Below are 22,760 nucleotides of genomic sequence, written 5' to 3' on the forward strand. Positions count from 1 at the left end.
CACACACACACACACATATACACATACACATATACACCATGTTTATCAGCTTTAGCTGATAGTTATATATATAAACACACACAGTATATATATATATATATATATATTAGTGCTGTCAATAAATTAAAAAGTTTAATTAATCACACATTTTTTCTGAAATTAATCATGATTAATCCCACCTAACATTAAAGTTTTTAAATATACTTTTATATTGCAATAATTTCACATTCTATATGTGAAAATATATCAATACTACTGTCTCTATGAAATTATCCCGCCCCCAAATATTTAACCATTGACTATAGCCATTCAAAATTACAGTATAATTGAGAGCTATCAATTTTAACATTTAGTAGACTTTAAAAAAAATAACAACTTCTAATTTAAGTGAACTCAAAACAATCTTAAACCCATTATAATAAATGTCATATTTAGCTACCTGTGCCCTTCAGCAAGTAGGCAATATACAGAAATGGAATGAAGCACTACTTTCTGCACTACTTGAAAAGCATTACTTTAAAGTTTTGGTTTTCTAAATTATTTTCTGTGGTAATCAACACACTAATAAATTATGACTTAAAAAAAACCTTAAGAACTGTTTGGTACATCTTAATCTGAACAGGACACGCCCACACTCATGTTCAGCCCCGCCCCCATGTAGTGGAGCAAATACTCTTGTTTTAGTGTAAAATACTCACTCTGGAGAAACCAGCAGAGAGAAGAGGAAGGACAGATGGTTCCTCCTGATCTGAAGGACTGGAAGAGAGAGAAAGATCAGTAGGTGGAACATGATGGACATCCGTAGCACATGGATAATAGATAAAAGTGTTCTCTGAGGTCTTACGTTTGTGGCATCACTGCTAAAATAACAGCGTGTTCAGAAGGCTTGGTTGCTCGAATCATCCTGTTTAAAAACACATACGATAACATAAAAGTAGGTTTTTACATTTTCTGATTTGGCAGTGAAATTGAGTATCTTGTACACATTTCTCTCCAAAAGACTCTTTCTCTCACATGCATAGACATCTACTGGGAAAAAAATGATTTGGCAACTACTAGATTTGGCAGAGAGTTGGCAGCTTTGAGTATGTGTGTGCGCACATGGATTTAAGCCTCTGTGCAGGATGGGAAATTAACACCTGCAACCAGCCAAATGCAGGCCACTTCCTCCACAGTGGAGAGTAATTTTTCCTTATTTACCTGCCGGCCACTGTGGTGGGTAACCTGGTCTTAAAGATTCATATCAAAATGATTCTTATGAACTGATTCTTTTTAGTGGATCAAAAACATTTCGCTCCACCAGTGTTGCACGATTCCTGAAATGAATGAATCTTATGAGTCAGATTTTTTAATGAACAGTTCAAAAAGGTTTGAAACTGGTTTGAATCAGTCTGAAACACTGCCCTTTATAATTTACATTCATAAAGTACATTCTTTCATACACTACCATTCAGAAGTTTAGGGTTGGTAAGATTTTTTCATCTTTTTGAAAGTCTCTTATGCTCACCAATTCTGCATGTATTTGATCAAAAATACAGTAAAAACAATAATATTGTGAAATATTACTCAAATTTAAAATAACTGTTTTCTATTTTAATATATATTATGCAATTTATTCCTGTAATGTAAAGCTGAATTTTTAGCAGTCATTACTGAAGTCTTCAGTGTCACATGATCCTTCTCAAATCATTCTAATATGCCAATTTCCTACTCAAGTAACATTTTTTTCTTCTTATTATTAATATAAATATAAAAATTAATATTAAACTTTTAAACAGTAGTGTAAGAAAAATTACATTATAATTATAATTACATTATAACTGAAATTTACCCAAATGAATCAGTGAACTTGTAAATCAAAATCAAATTGAATTTGGAATTCCGAATTCTGTAAAAACATTGAGCGTTTTAACAATGTTATTGAATATAACTGAATAGCAAAAAACAGGCTTTTGTGGCCAAAAAAATAGTTCATTTCCCATCCTGCCTCTATGACAGTGCTAAAATTTCCATCTAACCGTGTATAAGAGATGAAGAGAAATGAGCGAGAGACAGATGATGGATGGTTTGGTTGTACCCACCGGCAGACAGCATCAGCCTCAAAGTACCGTGAGTGCCGGCCATCAATGATGACGATCTCGTGGTGTTTATCCAAGAAACACTCCACCGCAGACTCAGGTGTTCGTGCGATGTTACACCTGAACCCCGCCCGCTCACACGCCCACCAGAAGGCATCGCTCTGACTGTCCTCTTTAGCAAAGACCAGTAACACCTGAGCGAGACCGAGACGGAGAGAGAGTGAGGTGCTGTTGGTGGGTGCGTGTGAAAGGTCAACAGTCTTTCATCCCGTTCAGCGTTGTGTAACCATGGAGCTGCGATGTGAAATTCCACATGGCCCAGGTCGTTCAGGACGCCTGTCACCGCTACCTCGCTCAGGAGGCCCGCTGTGCAGCGTCACACGTCCACCTACAGGGGGCGGAGTGACCTCACCTGCTCACACACTCATTTCAAACACATTTCTACTGACACATTTTCACAAGTATCAGAAACGTGAAAAACTACAGATATATTGCACAGTCACCAAATCCAACAACGCAATGTAACAGGTTACTGAAATCTGTTCCCCCCTCTATTTCACACAGAATGACTTCAATGTAACCCAAATTCAGTCTGGTGATGTGTAACCTCCTCTATTTTATATCTTAGAAAGCATATTGCTCGGATTTGAACAGACAAGAGATACAGCAGTCATCAAATCTAAGTACTGTAACTTATTTCAGTAACCTGTAACGCCGTGTTGTCGAATTTGGCGTCTGGTGTATGTTTGCAGATGTTCACATCAGATCAATATGCTTTCTAGATTATGAAACAAAGGAGATTAGACACCATCAGAGTGAATCTGGGTAACATTAAAGCAATTCTGTGTAAAACAGAGGGGAGTAACAGATTTCGCTAATATGTAATAGTGTGTTGTCAGATTTAGTGACCTCGCTCTATATCTGCTCACATCAAATCAAAATGCTTTCTAGAGTATGTAACAGGGGACATTAGTCAGCACCAGAGTGATTTTGGGTAACATTAAAGCCACTGGGTGTGAAATAGAGGAAGGTAACTGATTTTGGTAACCTGTTATATTGCCTTGTCGGAATTGGTGACCTTAGTGTATAGCAATATAACTTTTCAGGTTTATTATTGTTAAATTAAACTAAAATGAAAACATTTTCTTTAAAATATAAAAAATATTTTACAATTCAGCTAGTTACCAAGGCAACATTTCTCATTTTCGTTTAGTTTAATTTGAAGTACTAAAATAACTCAAACTAAACTAAATAAAACTAACAAATAAAAATGATTAAAAACGACATAGACATTAAAACACACAAAAAAAGACAAAAATAATAGGCGATTCTAAAATAACACTGGAACTCTGACAATGTGTGTGTGGGTGGATTAAAGTCAATTCAATTTCAAACGACCCGAGAAATGACAGGTAATTAATTTGTAAATCTTGATTGATTTCCCCAGATACATCAGGCACATCGGACTCTGAAGAGAGTCAAACATTACATAACCAGCCTCGATTCACAGTGACTGACAAGCGGCAGTCAGTCATTAGGTTAACGATAAACACACTTTCTGTTTCATAATTCCACTTTTAGTGAACCATAATTCCCACTAATATGACACACTCATACACACACATGCAAATGCACACACACTAGGTGTGACGAGACACTTATCCCACGAGACGAGACGAGACGAGACACAAGACTGGGTTCACGAGAACGAGACGAGATGAGATTTTTAGAGTTTTTTAAAGAAATCCTCAATGATGAAATATATAGGGAAAAATTGTCTTTTATTCAACTGAAAAACACAAAATGCAAAAAAGTAGGTGCATTTTGAAATCAACTTGTACTTTATGAAATTAAACATCTATTTTAATAAATTTTATGCAGTAATAAACAACATGTAAACACTGCAAAATGTTTTGCCACAAACTCAACTGACAGGCAAGTAATTGCAAAAAAATTATAAATAGTATAAATAAAAATAAATAATAAACAACATAAATATCCCTTTAAAGTGGAAGTGAAGCAGTCAGTCAAGTTTATATTATTTAGTAAATGGATTTCCACTTTAATAAAAAAATATATAATAAACACGATTAATGTATCAATTTAAAAGAATAAAGCAGTGGTTGCCAAACTGGGGGGCGCGGAAAGGCTGAGGGATAGTTAGGGCCCTATGAAATCCATTTTATTTTTTCCTAAATTCAGTTTTATTTTTTTCCAAATTCCGTTTTTTCCATTTGAATTTTTCTCGACTCCTTTTTAATAGTTAAATTAAATTTTATTAATTAAAAAGCATGTCTAATTAATTAAAATCATTAAACTTATAAATTTTCACATCGATTTATTAAAAGTTGAACAAAAATTACATGTTTAGGGCCCTATGAAATGTTTTATTTTTTCTCACCATATTATTTATGGTTACCAAATTCTGTGTTTTAGCATTTCTAATTATTTGAATGCATAAAACAACTTAATTTATTTTTATTTTTTTTCTTAAAGTAGCCTTATGATTTTTTTTCCCCTCAGAAATTCTGTGTTGTGTATTTACATTTTTCTGGTTATCAAATGAACAATGTCTTCAAATCAAACCGGACTTTTATTTTGACGGGTTGCCGTGAATACCTTTACAGTTCTGTGTATGCAGTGTTGCCAGACATATGATAATTATCGTATTTGTACGATAATTTTTATCTCTGTACGATGTACGATCAATAATGAAAAAAAATCCCATAATGTACGATAATTTCGAAATTTCAGAACGTGTTTTTTCCAAAGTCAACCTCATCAAAACAAAGCCATGAAATCGGCTCATTACAGACGCTCTAAATGGGTTGGTGCACACCTCAGGACCCTCAACATCTGGCAACACGCAGGATTCTGATGACAGCGACTCTGAGGTGGAGTTTGGACCTTCCCGCAAGGTACGCCTATGGCCCTATGATTTCCGCGATGAGGAAAACACGGATAGAATTGCGGAATCCAGTCAACAGAATTTACTGTATAACGCGGAATGTCACGGAATTTGTCAAAGGTTGGATGAATTAATCAAAGGAAGGTCATTACAGTTAAATCGTGATATGGAATAGTATCTGTAAACATTAAGCCGCAAAAAGGCTATTTAAATATAAATCCTGCATGTTCTGTGTCTGTCTGAATCATAGTCTATGGTCTGAATGAATGTCACGCGGTTTTGTTTACTACACACATACTGAAGCACGCGTGACGCTTGCGGTGATTTCAGCATCTGCCTTCTCACTAAATAGGACATAAATACATGAACAACATCCCCAGAACTGCTCTGAAAGTCAAAAATATATAGTTTCTGCCGGAAATGTATTACTATTGTTCAGTAGAATGTATGTACAACTACTACTACTAAAATTATTAAGGAATAATCACAATATTTCTTCCATGTTTTAATTTTAATTGTAAATCCCCTTTGTTTGCCACAAAATAAAATGTGTTTAATTTTCATTAAATAAAAGATAAATTAAATTAATGTGTTATGCCTTCATTCAATAACCAGAAAAATTAAAATACACAATGCAGAATTTCTAAAGAAAAAAAATTTCATAAGGCTATAAATAAAAGTAGTTTTTATGCATTCAAATAATTAGACGTATTAAAACACAGAATTTGGTAACAATAAACAAGGTGAAAAAAATAGAACATTTCATAAGACCCTAAACATGTAATTTTTGTTAAACTTTTTAATAGATTTGATGTTGAATTGTATACGTTTCATTATTTAATTAGACGTGATTGTTTTGATTAATACAATTTTATTTAACCATTTAAAAAGGAGTCCAGAAAAATTAAAATGAAAAAAAAAAAAAAACTGAATCCAGAAAAATTTAAACGGAAAAAAAGATTTTGGAAAAAATAAAACTTAGGCTAATTTGGGAAAAATAAAACGGATTTCATAGGGCCCTACAAATATCATGCATCTGAAGCTATAATTTTAATACTAAGCAACAGTGCATATTATATAGGGCCTATGTTGTTCTAGTCTAGTAGATAAATAGCTGTATTCTGTACGTTTTTACTCGTGTACGACAATTTTCTTCCAAATACAATAATTTTGAGCTTCTGGTGCGATACTTTGACATTTCAAATCTGGCAACACTGTGTGTATGAGATATGACGCTAGTTTCACTCAAATCAAACGCTAAAATGCTCATGAAGTGACTCTCAGAGCAGTTCTGGAGATGTTGTTCATGTGTTTACGTCCTCATTTAGTGAGACGGCAGACGCTGAAATCACCGCGAGTGTCAGGCGTGCTTCAGTATGTGTGTAGTAAATGAAACCGCGCGTCTGCGCCATTCATTAACAGAGACAGGCAGAACATGCAGGATTCATATTTAAATCGACTTTTGCGGCTTAATATTTACAGATACTAGTCCATATCATGATTTGATTTAAGTGTAATGACCTACTTTTGATTAATTCATTCAAAATTTGACAAATTCCGTGACATTCAGCATTAAACTGTGAATTCTGTTTTTATGACGATAAAGACTACTCTGCGTAATTTTTCCGCTTATCATGCGGCCACTTGCCTGATGTAACATAAAATATCTTACATACCACTACTTATGAACGAGCCAGTGTAATGCAAATATATCTGAAAGGACTGCGTGAGGATATCGTCACGTTCTCGTGAGACACTTCGGATCTCGCGAGATCTCGTCACACCCCTAACACACACGCACGCACGCACGCATGCACGCACACACACACACACACACACACACACTCACACACACACACACAAAAACTCAGGATAATCTCTGTGTCAATCCTTTGAGACATCTCAAGATTATCCCTGGGGTCATGAGTCCATGTTAAGAGGTCTTTATGTGCATTCACTCATTGGCCATAATGTAGAAACAGGACAATGCAACAATGAATGACAGTAATGCATTATGATGTCACAGTATCATTCTATCGCTTTGCAGCCTATGTGAGATTAAAACATCACTAAAAAGAGACTTGTAGTGATGCACTATGATGTCACAGTGCAACACTTCTCCTGCTGCTCGTCACGTCGACTTGATTTTTGGCCATTGTCGAATCTCAAATTGTTGAGCCATTGGCCATTGTCGAATCTTGGTCCAAATTTGGTAGATTAATTTAAATAAAGTCAAAGAACTTATTCTTTTCATTTAAATCAACTTATAGCACACTAATTACTCAAATCATTCACTTAAAGCAACCAGAGGTTTAGCGCCTCGCACAGTGATAACATGGATACAAACTCAGTAATTAGCCAATTAAACGTGCACCTTTCATTTACTCGGCCCAGATCATCAACCAGATCAAAGCCAACCAGACAAACACTTAAAAAGCCAATAAATACACTACCATTCAAAAGTTTGGGCTCAGTAAGATTTAAAAAAAAAATAATTATGCTTTTATTCAGCAAGTACACATTAAATTGATCAAAACTGACAGTAAGGACATTTATAATAGTAACTGAAATAAAATATTTATATTTCAAATACCTGTGTATCACAGTTACCACAAAAAATAAAGCAGCAGAACTGTTTTCAACACTGAAAATAAAAATGTTTTTTAAAATGGCAAATCAGCAATTAGAATGATTTCTGAAGGATCATGTTACACTGAAGACTGGAGTAATTATGCTGAAAATTCAGTTTTGCATCACAGGAATAAATTTAATTTTAAAGTATATTCAAAAGAAAAAACAGTTATTTTAAATTGTAATAATATTTCACATTATTACTGTATTTTCGATCAAATAAATGCAGCCTTGGTGAGCATAAGAGACTTCAAAATCCAAAATATTAAAAATCGTACCGACTCCAAACTTTCGAAGCTACAAATTCAAACATACACATAATGACTAAACAGGACTGTACCTGAATGGGCTCCTGGGTCAGTCGCATTGGCCCCAAATGCTCTTCTGCTGCAGACACCTGCGAGTGATCAAGAGAAACAGGTATGTTTCATTGAAATTAGGTTAAAAAAGGAAACAAAAGCAAGAATGCATCTGGTCTTACCATCTCAGAGCCTTGAAGCAACATTCTGACATGCCTGTCCTGATTTTAATCACATACTGTTTGTACATGTGCTTGTATGTCCACGAATACAACCATTTATGCAAACTAAACAAAACAAACAAAATTAGTCCACCGAAGAAATAATGTTTCACAGGCTGAATTAATGATGGAAAATGTAGCCGTCCTGATCAGCACAAACTCCAATCCAAGTGTGTTATTCAGCTGATTTAAACAGGATTATCCAGATTTCTATTGTCAAATTGTTTTAAATGCCGTTTTAACAGTTCGAACGCTTTGTCAGATATGACACACATTGCAAAAAAAGGCAGGTTTTTACAGAGTTGTCCAAATGGTACAGCAACATTGTTGCAATGACAGAGCAGGTGGCTCAAAGCTTCCTGCGTCTGCCACACTAACACTACACATAAGCCTCTCAGCAAGAATCACACACACACACACACTCACACACACAAACACACATGCACAAAAAGCCTTCAGGCTAAATACGGATCATAATCACTGTAAAAGCAGCATATGTAATGCACATTTAATTTTGCCAAGACAAAAGAGAGGAGTAAAGATATTTAGATGCACTGCACTGTCTTGTTTTCCAGTAAAAAGATATAAACATTAAAATAAAATCAATTTACTTGAGATGCAACTCTCTCTTGCTCTTGTGTAAATAGCACAGCATGAATTTGCTTTGGTCATCTGCCTGTTTTATGTTAATTTTTACTGTTGAGAGGCCATCTAGAGTCAAGAGCTTCTATTCCTGTGACTACACACACACACACACACACACACACACACACACACACACACACACAAACACACACACACCACACACACACACACACACACACACACACACACACACACACACACACACACACACACACACACACACACACACACACACACACAAACTCAGATCTGGGATGTGTTTAATTGGACAGTCCAACAGTCATAACACAATCAATCTTTACAGCTGCAGAGACGCAATTACAGTTTCAACAAATGTAATTATCAATTACTCTACAATTGTCACGCGTAGTAAAACACACTGAATCTCTGCATGTCCTGTAGTTGACCAGCAATCTAGTGTTCCTTCACAAACCCTGACAAAAACATCGATTTTGCTTTATTGGTTCATGTCAAAAATGTGCTTTTGTTTTGTTTTACACACATATTTAACTTCAACTAGTTGCTTGAAATTTATTGAGACTAATGTGCAATTAATGTGAAAAGCAGAAAACACCTAAAACAAAAAGGCATTGTGGCATTACCAAAGTAAAATCATTTAATATCGTGGTATTTTTTTAATATACAGCATGAATAACTACCATAATTATGTCATGGAATTTACATAATACTCTGAGATACTTCAAAGAATACCATGGTGCTACCATTAAAGGGGTCATATGATGCGATTTCAATTTTTCCTTTCTCTTTGGAGTGTTACAAGCTCTTGGTGCATAAAGAAGATCTGTAAAGTTGCAAAGACTAAAGTCTCAAATCCAAAGAGATATTCTTTATAAAATTTAAGAGGCAACCACACCTACCTAAAACGGCTCACCCAAATGTTCACACAAAGAAAAAAGGCGTAACTTTTATTCTCGCTGTTGCCGCCGCTACCATGTTGTGGAGTCACTGTGTGTTTCGTTGTGAAAGCGAAACTACTTTGTTTGGCCTTCCAAAAGAGGACACAACTAGAAATCAGTGGTTAAGTTGTATTTATCAGTATAAGTCATTATAATCAGTATAACCCACTGGATGCAACAAATGCCTCGTTTGTAATGGGTTTTATCGGGGATAGCTGGCCAATCAGAGCACACCTCGCTTTTTTAGAACGATGAGTTTTGTAAAAATTGAGGCGTTTCAGAAAGGTGAGCCATAGAGGAGAAACAATAATGTACATTATATGGAAAATAATGTGTTTTTTTAACCTTAAACCGCATAAACACATTGCATTACACAAAATACACAACATAATGTTCTTTTTAGCAACGTTATATGACCCCTTTAACAAAAATATGTATTTTCATGATCCAAAAAACAAACAAACAAAAAGACACCAACAACAACATGGTATTACCATGGTAATGTGTCCAAAACAATGGCATTTCCATGGCAGCATGTCCAAAAAGCCATGGTATTGCCACTGGTACAGAGCGTTTAAAAAAATGGCACTGCAGGCAATCTATAACAGCATTAAAAGGGTAATTTCATAAATGTGATCATTTTATTTTTTCCCTGAGGTCCGCTTATAATATTATTATTTTTTAATAAAAAATATAATATAATATGACATAAAATATTACAATACAGTAAACTTTTTAAATTACATAATTTAATATTATTCATTAGAATAATATGAGTTTTTTGCACAAAAAGTCTCTTGAGCTCTGAAAGTTACACTATGGAAAAATCAGATTTTTCATACTAGGACCCCTTTAAAAGTGACAATCAGAAGAGACAGTCAGCATCAACAATGCTTTTATTTTCCAGTCAAAGGCCATTACTAAATCCACTGTTACACAAGACTCATGTTTTCTTAATAACAATTACAAAAAAAAGTAGAGAGAACATTTTGCCACTGGAAATTCAATAACATATTTAATCCTGTGTTCAAGTGCATTTTTATTAAAATATTGAAATTGAAAACTCCATGCATCCTCTGCAACTCTCTCAAAACATGCTTAGAAAGTTCAGCTTATATATACAAACACTTCTGTTACATTTTCATAAATTTTCCCAACCAAATCTTTTTCTCATCCTTTGCTCTTCTTCTCTAACTCCCTACCCCATGCTTGAGGTTTCTCAGTTCTTGGCACTGACGTTACATCTCCTTCCCTAGAAAGTGACACACACACATATGGAACGATATTCCAGACAATTTTCAAATAGAATAACAAATTGTATTTTCAATTGCGTTTTCCATATGTGGACGCATAAATTGTGACATAAGCCAAATGCAATTGCAAATCCTGCATTACCGTTTGCATTTTCGCTTTCGCGAATGCACAGTGACTGCCAAATTTCAAATGAAAAAGCAAAGTCCATTTGCAACTGTATTTCCCATGTCTTAGGAGTTACGAGCCTGTCGTATTTAAATAGCAATATTAATTACCACGTCTGCTTTTTCACTCTCGCTGCGTCGCGCATGTAACCTGCCAAAACTCAAATGGAATCGCAATTCCTTTTGCATTTGAATTTCCGATGTCTACATGGAAAGCTGCCAATCATCATCAGGGGCGGGACTATACTATGGGGCGTGTATTGTATTGGGAGGTGACGTCACTCACAGACGACCGTGCCGAATGCTCTGATCAATGGAGGTAATCGGTAAAGGCTCCGCTAAAGGCAGCTACCAATCAGTTTCGTACCTGTGTGAACGAATAGACAGTGCAACCTTCTTGGCACAATACATAATTCTGTCTTTTTTACCCCAAATGTAGCGATTATCCCCTGCTAACAGCGGGAGCCACAACGGTACGCACAATAGGTCAATATTCACTATTAACCAAACACTTTTCACCTGTCTCAGCATCTCTTACCGTTTACACTCACTTACACTTTTAATCCGTAATAGAGAGCGTCACACCTGAGAGCATTCGGCACGGTCGTCTGTGAGTGACGTCACCTCCCAATAAAATACACGCCCCATAGTATAGTCCTGCCTCTGACGATGATTGGCAGCTTTCCATGTAGACATCGGAAATTCAAATTTTTTCATTTGAAATTTGGCAGTCACTGTGCGTTCGCGAAAGCGAAAATGCAAATGATAATGCAGGATTTGCAATTGCATTTGGATTATGTCACAATTTATGCATCCACATATGGAAAATACAATTTGCTATTCTATTTGAAAATTGTCCGGAAAATCGTTCCATAGTTGGTGTCTGGGCTTATTTATTTATTTATTTTTAAATGACATGAGACTTTGTGATTTCCTGCACTTGCTATACTTCATAGTCATTTAATAAATACGAAAGCAAGACGTGAAAAAAAAACAGTGTCTATTTACACTAAGTGCAAATAGCCTGCCTTGTTGAGTAGCCCCAGAGTGCAGCAAATACAATTTGCAATTCCTTTTGAAAATTGTCCAGAATATCGTTCCACACACACACACACACACGTTGGTATGGTTTACAGGGACTCTCCATAGGCGTAATGGTTTTTATATTGTACACTGTATTTCCTATCACAGGAAGTGTCCTCATAAGTCATATTCACGCTGTAATACCCATGACATTATACACATTTGTGTCCTCATGAACCATATAAACCTGTACACACACACATAAAACTCAAGCTTTAGCTGCTCTGTGTAAGTCCACAAAAATCCTAAATTAGCTAAATCTACCATGCAGAATTTACTGTGACTCTTCACATATAACCTAACAGCTGCTGTCAGATTGAATATTATAGGTGATTTGCATAAGTTCTGCACCAATAACTGCATCAAATAGAATTGACCCTTTGCAAAGACCCACCCCCCTTCGTTACTGTTGCTACGTCCGACAAGCCACGGCGCTCTCACGCCACACATTATGTTCTCATGCAGTGAAAAATACATCGCATAAAAAAGGAAACTGACAACGAGCCCACATACAAGACAGAGCAGGTTACTTTATGTATGAAACAAAGTCTCAGCTTTCAAATTTTGTCTTTTTTTTTTAGGAAATTCAAACAATAAATACCTTTTTGTGGCTCTTTAATGTGTCATGACAGATCACTGTAGCGCCTCAGTTCAAGCGGCACATGAATCGATCATCTCATCCTCTTTACTAGTTATAGCACGAAATAAACATGAATGAACATCAGAAGGATTCTTGTTTCAACTGCGGAAAGACATCTATACACACCATTTTTTAAGTCCATCAACATTAATCTACTCTCCTGTCTGGTTTGTTTGAGGGACAAAATGGCAGATTCTGTGTTATGATTGGTCAGATCGCCTGTCAATCAAACTCCCGGTGAAAAGTCAATTTCAACAATTTATAAAAAAAAAAAAGAAAAGAAAAAAAAAACTTCTATGGTTGCCAAGGTGTTGCTAGGCAGTTGCTAGGGTATCCCTAGCCTAAAAGGTCTATGGAATTTTTCTTCCCATTTTATTATCTACCACGGAAAAAATCTGATAATTTATAGCAATCTGATCAAGTAATAGCACACATTTATGATTGGTCAGATCGCCTGTCAATCAAACTCCCGGTGAAAAGTCAATTTCAACAATTTATAAAAAAAAAAAAGAAAAGAAAAAAAAAACTTCTATGGTTGCCAAGGTGTTGCTAGGCAGTTGCTAGGGTATCCCTAGCCTAAAAGGTCTATGGAATTTTTCTTCCCATTTTATTATCTACCACGGAAAAAATCTGATAATTTATAGCAATCTGATCAAGTAATAGCACACATTTACTATGGACTTCATGTTTGTACCGTGGAGGAAATATGACACGTCTGAAGTCTAAAAACAAGGTTTCCCAAACACTCCTTTCAGGTCATCCTGTCCCAAACTCACATCACTGGATGAACCAGAAGTTGGCCACAGTGTTGTAAAAATACCACAGAACCACACTGTTTACACTCATTAGATATGAACCTGCCAATGGTTTACTTTAAGTTGCCTCTGCACATTAAACTGAGGTAGAATATTTACATATACATGACACACTTCACCTTTAGGAAATGATGTCATGGGGAAGTCATGGCCTAATGGTTAGAGAGTCGGACTCGTAACCCAAAGGTTGCGGGTTCGAGTCTCGTACCGGCAGGGATTGTAGGTGGGGGGAGTGAATGTACAGTGCTCTCTCCCACCTTCAATTCAATACCACGACTGAGGTGCCCTTGAGCAAGTCACCGAACCCCCAGCTGCTCCCCGGGCACCGCAGCAAAAATGGCTGCCCACTGCTCTGGGTGTGTGTGTGTTCACTGCTGTGTGTGTGCACTTTGGATGGGATAAATGCAGAGCACTAATTCCGAGTATGGGTCACCATACTTGGCCACATGTCACATGTCATGATGAATGTAGCAAAATAATGTGATGGTCAGTGGTTATACAGAGATCATACAGCTTTTGATGGCTGTACATTTATTCGAAATATTTTTTTAAATAACATTATAGATGTGTGTACTGTCACTTTTTTATCAATTTAATGCACCTATACTGAATAAATGTATTCATTAAAAAAAAAAAAATCCCCAAAGTGTAGGGTATAAAATGTGCTTTCATGTGCTTTTATCGAGGACAACAAACACACACACACAGAAACATAAAACCACATGAAGAACAAAGGCCTTCCTTCACAGAGTACGGGGTCACGATAAGATATGATCCCTGCTATATTTAGACCCCCCCAATTGACAGTAGGCAAGCGACAGCGCTGCGGCTGTATTGATTCAGATTTACTTATCACATTACATAAGATATCACCTAGATAGTGTTTCTGTCCAGTTAACTCCTGGATGACCTGGAGATGCTTGAATCAAAGCACATTCTCATGCAAACATGGTCATGGTTGATTTTTTCCCTAAATATTTATCCAAATATATATATATATATATATATATATATATATTCTTTTTAACTTTTTATTCATCAAAGAATCCTGAAAAAAGTATCGCAGTTTCCAAAAAAATATTTGGCAGCAAAACTGTTGCCAACATTGATAATTCTAATAATAAATTAGCATATTAGAATGATTTCTGAAGGATCATGTGACACTTTATACTGGAGGAATGGCTGATGGAAATTCAGCTTTGCATCACAGAAATATTATATTTTAAAGGATATTAAAATAGAAACCATTATTTTATATTGTAATAACGTTTTGCAAGATTACGTTTTTTTTTCTGCATTTTTAATCAAATAAATGCAGCCTTGATGAGCATAAGATACTTCTTTAAAAAACATTACAAGTCTTACTGATACCAAACTTTTGACCGGTAGTGTATATATAAATAAACGAAAACCAGAAAAGTATACGTTTTTTGAAAGCTGTTTAATTTTTTTGTGGAAACTGTGATCATACATTTTTTCCCCTCAGGATTCTTTTGATGAATAAAAAGTTCAAAAGAACAGTATTTATTTGAAATACAATTTATTTTGTAATTTTATAAATGTCTTTAGTGTCATTTCTATTTTTTTATTTATTTTTTTATCAATTTAATGCAACCTTGCTCATTTCTTTCCAAAACCATTTTTTGGAAAACCCCTTTTTTATTTTACACAATATTTTATATAGATATATATTTTAGCAATTTTTTTAAACACTTTTTAGAAACAATTTTCACTCAGAAATTGCTAGTAAATTTCACAAACAATCACAAAGAAATGGCAAGTAACACATTAAATTAGAAGTATAAAAACTAAAATAGTATTTTCTTGTAAAACACATCAATAAAGTTTTAGCCATCAGAATACATCAGTTCATGCATTTTATAGCAAAGCTATAAATGACTGATCTAAACATATTCTCGGTGTTGTCAGTTAGTTTGAGTTTAGCACCACCAATCCATCATGTGCTATGCGTTACATTCAATGCAGTTCAGGTATCTAAATGGGTGTTGTTATTGACTTTTATTGTATGTATATAAAATGCATCATATATACAAACGCTTATTTTGTTTACTGTGTTGAGATGTGCTGAAGTTGCGTTTGGTCTTGTACTGTATCGCATACCTTGTCAGTGTCGTGCGCCCTTTGTTGTGATAAACAATAAAGTGTGTTCAGCTGAATTCAATTTCCGTTTTGTCAAACGGGTATAAATAAAGGATAGTACACCGCGTTAGCGGTCGCGGCAGCCCTTGTGTGAAGCCCTCCTCCTGTGAAGACCGAAGAGTGTAAAGACCATCGACTCTACCGTGCGACTCCACAGTGCAGGGACCAGTGTTGGGCAGTTACGCATTACTTAGTAACGCGTTACTGTAATTTGCTTACTTTTTTAGTAACGGAGTAATTTAACGCGTTATAATTTTCAAAATAGTAATTAGAGTATAGTTACAAGCCGAGGTCTCTATACGTTACTGCCGTGTTACATTGCTGACAGAATGCAGCGTTTTATAATCTAGAGATTGTAAAAAGGATGTAGCACATGCACTGTCGAGTCAAGTGCCAGTGGATTAGAGACCCGACGCAACAGAGCGCGGCGCAGGACAAGACTTGATAGGCGAGTGCAGAGACTCGTGTGTGTGCGGGATGCGGCAGAATAAAATGATTCACGGGACTCCCGCAAAATAATAATTAAATTAAATTATAATTAATTTAATTATATTAATGCATTTAGCAGACGCTTTTATCCAAAGCGACCTACAGTGCATTCAGGCTATACATTTTTTTTTTTTTTTTACCAGGAACCTGTGTGTGTTCCATGGGAATCGAACCCACAACCTTTTGCACTGCTAACACAATGCTCTACCACTGAGCCACAGGACCACAGTAACAAATAGAAATATGTAAACATAAAATATCTAACAAAACCAACATGAACTAATATAAAATATAAACGATTAACAGGAGCAAGTGTATGCAGAGTTTCTATTTAGGCTATAACACGTGTTTGAAGCGTTGAGCAATGCAGTGCTGAAATTTGCGTGCTCAAGAATCTTCTCATTATAACACACGAATTCTAGGCATTATGAAAGATTCATTATGCATATATTTATTGTGTTATAACAGAGATTTGTGAGATTGCGATGAACTGAGGTGTCTTTTAGAGATTATAAATGCAGCCCTTTGCTGGCATTCTCCCATGCCAAACCATGCACGCAGCAGCCGCTTGCTTTAGTTAAAAAGAACAGTGTTCTGTGAATGTTGATGCTTTAATAACAAATATTTATCGGGAGCGTGTATGCTGGGATTTCATGAATTTCATGGAGGAAAAAGTAACGTAACTAGTAATGTAACTAATTACTTTTGAAATAAACTAATCAGAACAGTAACGTGATTACTTTTAAAAGGAGTAATCAGTAATTTGATTACATTTTCAGAGTAACTTGCCCAACACTGGCAGGGACACAGACAAGGGACATAAGTATCGCTTTTGACTCAACCTCTTTTTTTACACCTTTTTACACTTCTATTTTAGTTTTTATGACTAACTCTTACTATGTGTTTCCATATCCCTACTAGTACTACTACTCGCAAACCACGCATCACACACAATAGGCAGCGCAATCCTAACAACATGTGCACTTTGCCTATGTCTGCTAATACACTACTTTCTTTTTCTATTGGTCTCTGGAATTGTCAGTCTGCAGTAAACAAATCAGATTTCATTACATCTATTTCTAGTCATTCAAGACTAAATCTCATGGCCCTAACTAACTGGAAGAGGTGGAGGTACTGGGTCTACTTATCTCTAATGATTGGAAATGTATTCCTTTACCTTCTTTGGGTATTAGCAGCTCCTTTGAATCACATTCAATCACTATTACCCACCCTTCTTTCGACGTAACCTACGCTCACTCTCACCCTTCCGGCTATCTGCTATTGTTTCATCTTCGCTTCCTCCCCCTAAACAGTTAGCATCTCTTGATGCTAACAGTGCTACTGATACTTTCTGCTCCACAGTTACATCTTGTTTAGACACTGTCTGCCCCTTGTCTTCCAGGCCAGGCCGTACCACCCCTTCTGTCCCTTGGCTGTCTGATGTTCTCCGCGAGCATCGTTCTAAGCTCAGGGCTGCTGAAAAGGTGTGGCGCAAATCAAAAAATGCTACTGACCTTAATGTGTATCAGTCACTCCTCTCTTCCTTCTCTGCTAATGTCTCCACTGCTAAAAGGACATACTACCATAACAAAATTAATCACTTTCTCTGACTTTTAAATTAAACGTTCCCTCCTGGTGGAATGACCTGCCCGACTCAGTCCGAGCAGCTGAGTCCTTAGCCATCTTCAAGAATCGGCTAAAAACACATCTCTTCCATCTTTATTTGACCCTCTAACTCTAGCACTCTCTATTCTAATTCTATTCTTTATAAAAATAAAAATAAACCTTTTAGACTTGCACTCTATTTATTTACTAACTGCTTGTTTTCTTTAAAAAAAAAAATAACACTTGCTTCTCTAATCTTTTTTGCATTCTATCTATTTGTTTTCTTTTTATTTATTATACAATTATAATTCTGACTTCTGATTAACAAAAGCAAAAAAGGCCTCTAACACTAGCTTGCTCTATTCTTTTTCTATTCTATCTGTTTTCTTTTTATTTATTATATGATTAAAAAAAAACTTGCTACATGTAAGCTAACTGAGACTTGTTATAGCACTTGCTTATCATTGCTCTTTTGTTGATTTTGATTGCTTCCATTGTCCTCATTTGTAAGTCGCTTTGGATAAAAGCGCACACTGAAGGAGGTTACACATGATGTATGCACACAAATGTATGACTGTGATCTTAAGACTGCGTGTGATGCAGTGTGCTGCTTTTATCTGCGCTCTCCATCAGTACAGTCGTTAAGTAATCATCCAAAGATCCCTTTTTCACTCACTGACACCAACAAAAAGTCAAATATACTGTATATGAGTGTGACCAACATAACAAGCACATCTCTAATAAAAAGTTACCATAGCTCTTACATGGTGACCATAATTTAACTGTTAAACCACATGAAATGCCATGGATACTTATGTGAAATCATTGTTAGGGTGGCCTTATGTGGCCTTTTTTCCAGGACATATCCTGGCCCGGGATTTCTAGTTTGATTTCATACATTATATGTACACATATTTGCCCGTTCTCTGTACATCCCACTTTCTCGCACGCCATGATTGGTTGATTTTGTGCAATGCCTGCATGCTATTGGTTAAACAACTTTTCAGCAAGTCTTGAAAACAAAGCCAAACTGGACATTTTAGGCAGTTTAGAAATCCAGGTCATGTCCAAGAAAAAAAAGAGGATGTATCTGTGTTTTATGAAGATTATTTATGAATAATAGAATAGAGGAGGCAGTGCCTTCAAGTCACGGGGACTAGCAAACTGCTGTAAAATGTGATACTGCCCACCTATAACATGTTCGCAATCCTACCACAAAACCAGCTTGAATGGGTCAAACTGGAATGTGTAACAATATACAGTTTTAAGATACCTTTTGGTTGATTCATTCAATCAATTTTCAAAATATATTACTTGATGTCAATTGAGGAATCATGTTGATTACTTCATTGTACATTCATTAAGAGTTCAAAGAAACAAGACCACAAACAAAGCGGGTTTATGAACTGAATATCTATCATTGAATAATACCTGATAAGAGCTTCCCGATACAGATACAGTATAATTCAAAGTGTCAATATTGGTGTAAAACGAGAGGATTTTTTTTTCTCAAGAGTTCCTCTAAAATGGGCTATAAACAACCTCATAAAACAGTGTTATCTATGAATATATAGCTTACCAGCTGAATGCCATCTTATCTAGAGAATAATCAGCTCATCTTCCTGAAGCTGTAAGTCAACATGCACAGCTAGGCAACCAGAACACAACACAGAAAGGTCAAAATGCACACAAATTTACCCCAAGCCATATAAAACGAAAGTAAACAACGAAGATCTATAAATCTTCAAAATGGTATCTAAAAATATGTCTATCTGTTGTAAATCTATAAATCATACAAATAAGATCAAGTTTATCCCTCATTAGTGACCTTTTCATGGCTTGTAATTGCTAGAAAAGGATTTTTAAAACAGAGAAAATTCCAATTTAAATTTTTACCTATTGCACCACACATTTTCCAAAATAATACATTTCTCCAGGTGAAAGAAATCATAAATATCATTCCATTCCATCCCCTCAATGAGATTTTAAAATCTCCTAAAGACACTTCCTTTTCTTTGTCTCGTTTTCCATTTTCACCATTTTCACTTTCTTATCTTCACTTTCTCTGTATTTGGTTCATTAAGGGTGAAACTGCACACAGGTTCCAGGGATGGAGTCTCTGTTCAGTGGATATTAATAACAACCAGCGAGAATGTGAGAGAGACAGAAGAGAGGAGAGAGAGCTGGTTGAGGGGGAAACAGATGGTCATTAGTAGATAAACAGAGACAATAAGATGTCTGATGACACAGACAGAGTAATAAATTAGGAGTGGGAATATGTGATAAAAATCAGAGGATTGTGATTCTCTGGCTGTGCGTAGCACTTATGCTTATTATTTGAGTTAAAAAACATCAACGCTACAGCAAAACCAATATCCCACTCACCAAATACAGAGAAAAGACAACAGGGTCACCTCAGACATACACATCAACACTCAGAAATTACCTACAAATCACTGCTTCTCGTGTGATATGGCTCATATATAATGAATCTTAAAAAAAATCTTTAAAAATATAAAATCTAAAACCATAATATTTACTTTTTTTAAACAGCAGCTTGACTGTGGTTTAACCACTATTATTAATTATGAATAGCTTGTAGTCTGAGTATCTCCGCCAATCTTGCATCCTAATAAAATGAATAAACTCAAGATTCTAACTCTTGCTGTCAGTTAGCAGAGCTGCTCTTGGTGTGTCCAGCTTGTAAACTGGAATGTTTCACATTTAAACATATTTCAAACAATCTGTTTCCATCCTGTAAGATCCTACATACTCCCACGATGCTTTCAAGTGTTTACAAAAACCTCCCAGATGATAAACAACGTTACTAATGCCACCATCATGGACTACTTTGGAGTTCTGTTGCTCTTGCTGACTGCGAGAACACAGCCTATAACACAACCTCAACACACACACACGCAGAGAGAGAGAGAGAGAAATGAAAGGAAAGCACTCACACATGAACAAACAGAGAAAAAAATGTCTAATTTTAGTTTCCTGTCAAACCTGAAAAACTCACTATTTGGCAACAGTAATTTTCATACTAGAACCGAGAGCACATTCAAGTAATATCCCACACATATGTAGTAGATGCACCATAATCAAGCTGGTCAATGCTTGGATCACATCTACAAATCAGTCATGATATAGGGAATCTGATGTTGCAATCTACCATGACAGGAAAATTATCCTGTGTATCATGTTAACCTTGTTTACCATTCCTTTTGATTGGTTCTGACAATGAACACCATCATGAAGCAATTTCTTACTCTACTCTACTCTTATGTGTAATAAATCAGCTTTAACAGTGGCAAACCTAGATTTCGGCCAGGCCGACAAAATAGTATTAGGCTATTTGTGATTTTCTTGTCCATTCCCAATGTATCCATTCTATTTACAGACAGCCTTATTTTATCAATATATAATAAAAAATATAAAAAATTTTCAAACCTTTTTAGTGAACTGTACAAATATTTATATGTGCATTACAATTTAAAATGTTGGGGTTGGTAATATTTATTTATATATATAAAAAAAAAAAGCACCTTATGCTCACCAAGGCTGGATTTATTTGATCAAAAATACAGTAAAACAGAAGCCTACTATTGTAAAATATTTTAAAATTTAAAATAGCTGTTTTCTATATGAATATATTTTAAACACACACACACACACACACACACACACACACACAGAGAAATGAAAGGAAAGCACTCACACGTGAACAGAGAAAAAATGTCTAATTTTAGTTTCCTGTCAAACCTGAAAAACTCACTATTTGGCATCATTTAGTAATTTCATTCTAGAACTGAGAGCACGTTCAAGTAATGTCCCACACACAAGTAGCGCATGCATCATAATCAAGCTGGTCAATGCTCAGATCACATCTGCAAATCAGTCACGATACGGAGAATCTGAGGTCACAACCTACCACCATGACAGGAAAATTTACTTGTGTATCATGTCAACCTTGTTTACCATTCCTTATGATTGGTTCCGTTATAAAACTGCGGTAAAACTAGATATTTTTAGTCAACTGTACAAATATTTCTATATGCATTACCATTCAAAACGTTGCGGTTGGTAAGATTTATTTATTTTTGTATGTTTTGAAAAGAAGTCTCTTCTGCTCACCAAGGCTGGATTTATTTGATCAAAAATACAGTAAAACAGTACTATTGTAATCTTAATATTTTTTCAATTTAAATGAACTGTTTTCTATATTAATATATTTTAAAATATAATATTTCTGTGATGCAAAGCTGAATTTTCAGCATCATTACACCAGTCTTCAGTGTCACATGATCCATCAGAAATCATTCTAATATGCTGATTTGCTGCTTAAGAAACATTTCTTCTTATTATTATTATTGTTCAAAACAGTTGTGCTGCTCTTTTTTTTGCAAAAAAACTGGAAACCGTGATACATTTCGCACTTTTTTGAAATAGAACATTATGTAAACGTCTTTACTCTCACTTTTGGTCAATTTAATGTATCCCTGCTAAATAAATGTATTAATTTCTTTAAAAAAAAAAAAAGGTAGTAATATTAAATATAAAAATATTTTGATCAATTTAATTTATCCCTGCTAAATAAAAGTATTAATTTCTTTCTGAAAGGTATTTATATTATTTACTTATGGCTTTATATATTTATATGGCTTTATATATTATAATACATGCAACTGTTGGTGTTATTATTATCAATTTCTTTAGACTTAAAAAAACCTTTTAAACCCTGGGTTTTTTAAATGCTCACATACTGAAAACATACAACCCACAGGTTGCTAGTCCAGATCTAAGCACACTCTCAGAAAGTAAGGTACGATAGCTGTCTCTGGGGCAGTACTT

At 35.4% G+C, this 22,760-nt stretch overlaps 1 protein-coding gene across 4 annotated transcripts in view; it reads right to left on the reverse strand.

Moving 5' to 3' along the window:
* LOC107701941 (high affinity cAMP-specific and IBMX-insensitive 3',5'-cyclic phosphodiesterase 8B-like) overlaps positions 1-22,760 on the reverse strand; it is a 62,049-nt gene that overhangs the window by 28,896 nt on the left and 10,393 nt on the right. For 3 of the 4 annotated variants that reach the window (XM_016504096.1, XM_016504098.1, XM_016504095.1), the window contains exons 2-5: positions 7,958-8,014; positions 2,082-2,272; positions 845-904; positions 699-756 (exon numbers count right to left, since the gene is read on the reverse strand). In XM_016504096.1, coding sequence (XP_016359582.1) covers positions 699-756; positions 845-904; positions 2,082-2,272; positions 7,958-8,014 — 366 coding nt within the window. Of the gene's footprint in view, positions 1-698; positions 757-844; positions 905-2,081; positions 2,273-7,957; positions 8,015-8,098; positions 8,466-22,760 lie in introns of those variants that run through there. The other variant, XM_016504097.1, reaches the window with a different exon arrangement.

This window comes from Sinocyclocheilus anshuiensis, unplaced genomic scaffold (genome assembly GCF_001515605.1).
Source record: "Sinocyclocheilus anshuiensis isolate Anshui unplaced genomic scaffold, SAMN03320099.WGS_v1.1 scaffold1184, whole genome shotgun sequence".
In the NCBI taxonomy this organism is placed as follows: Eukaryota; Metazoa; Chordata; class Actinopteri; order Cypriniformes; family Cyprinidae; genus Sinocyclocheilus; species Sinocyclocheilus anshuiensis.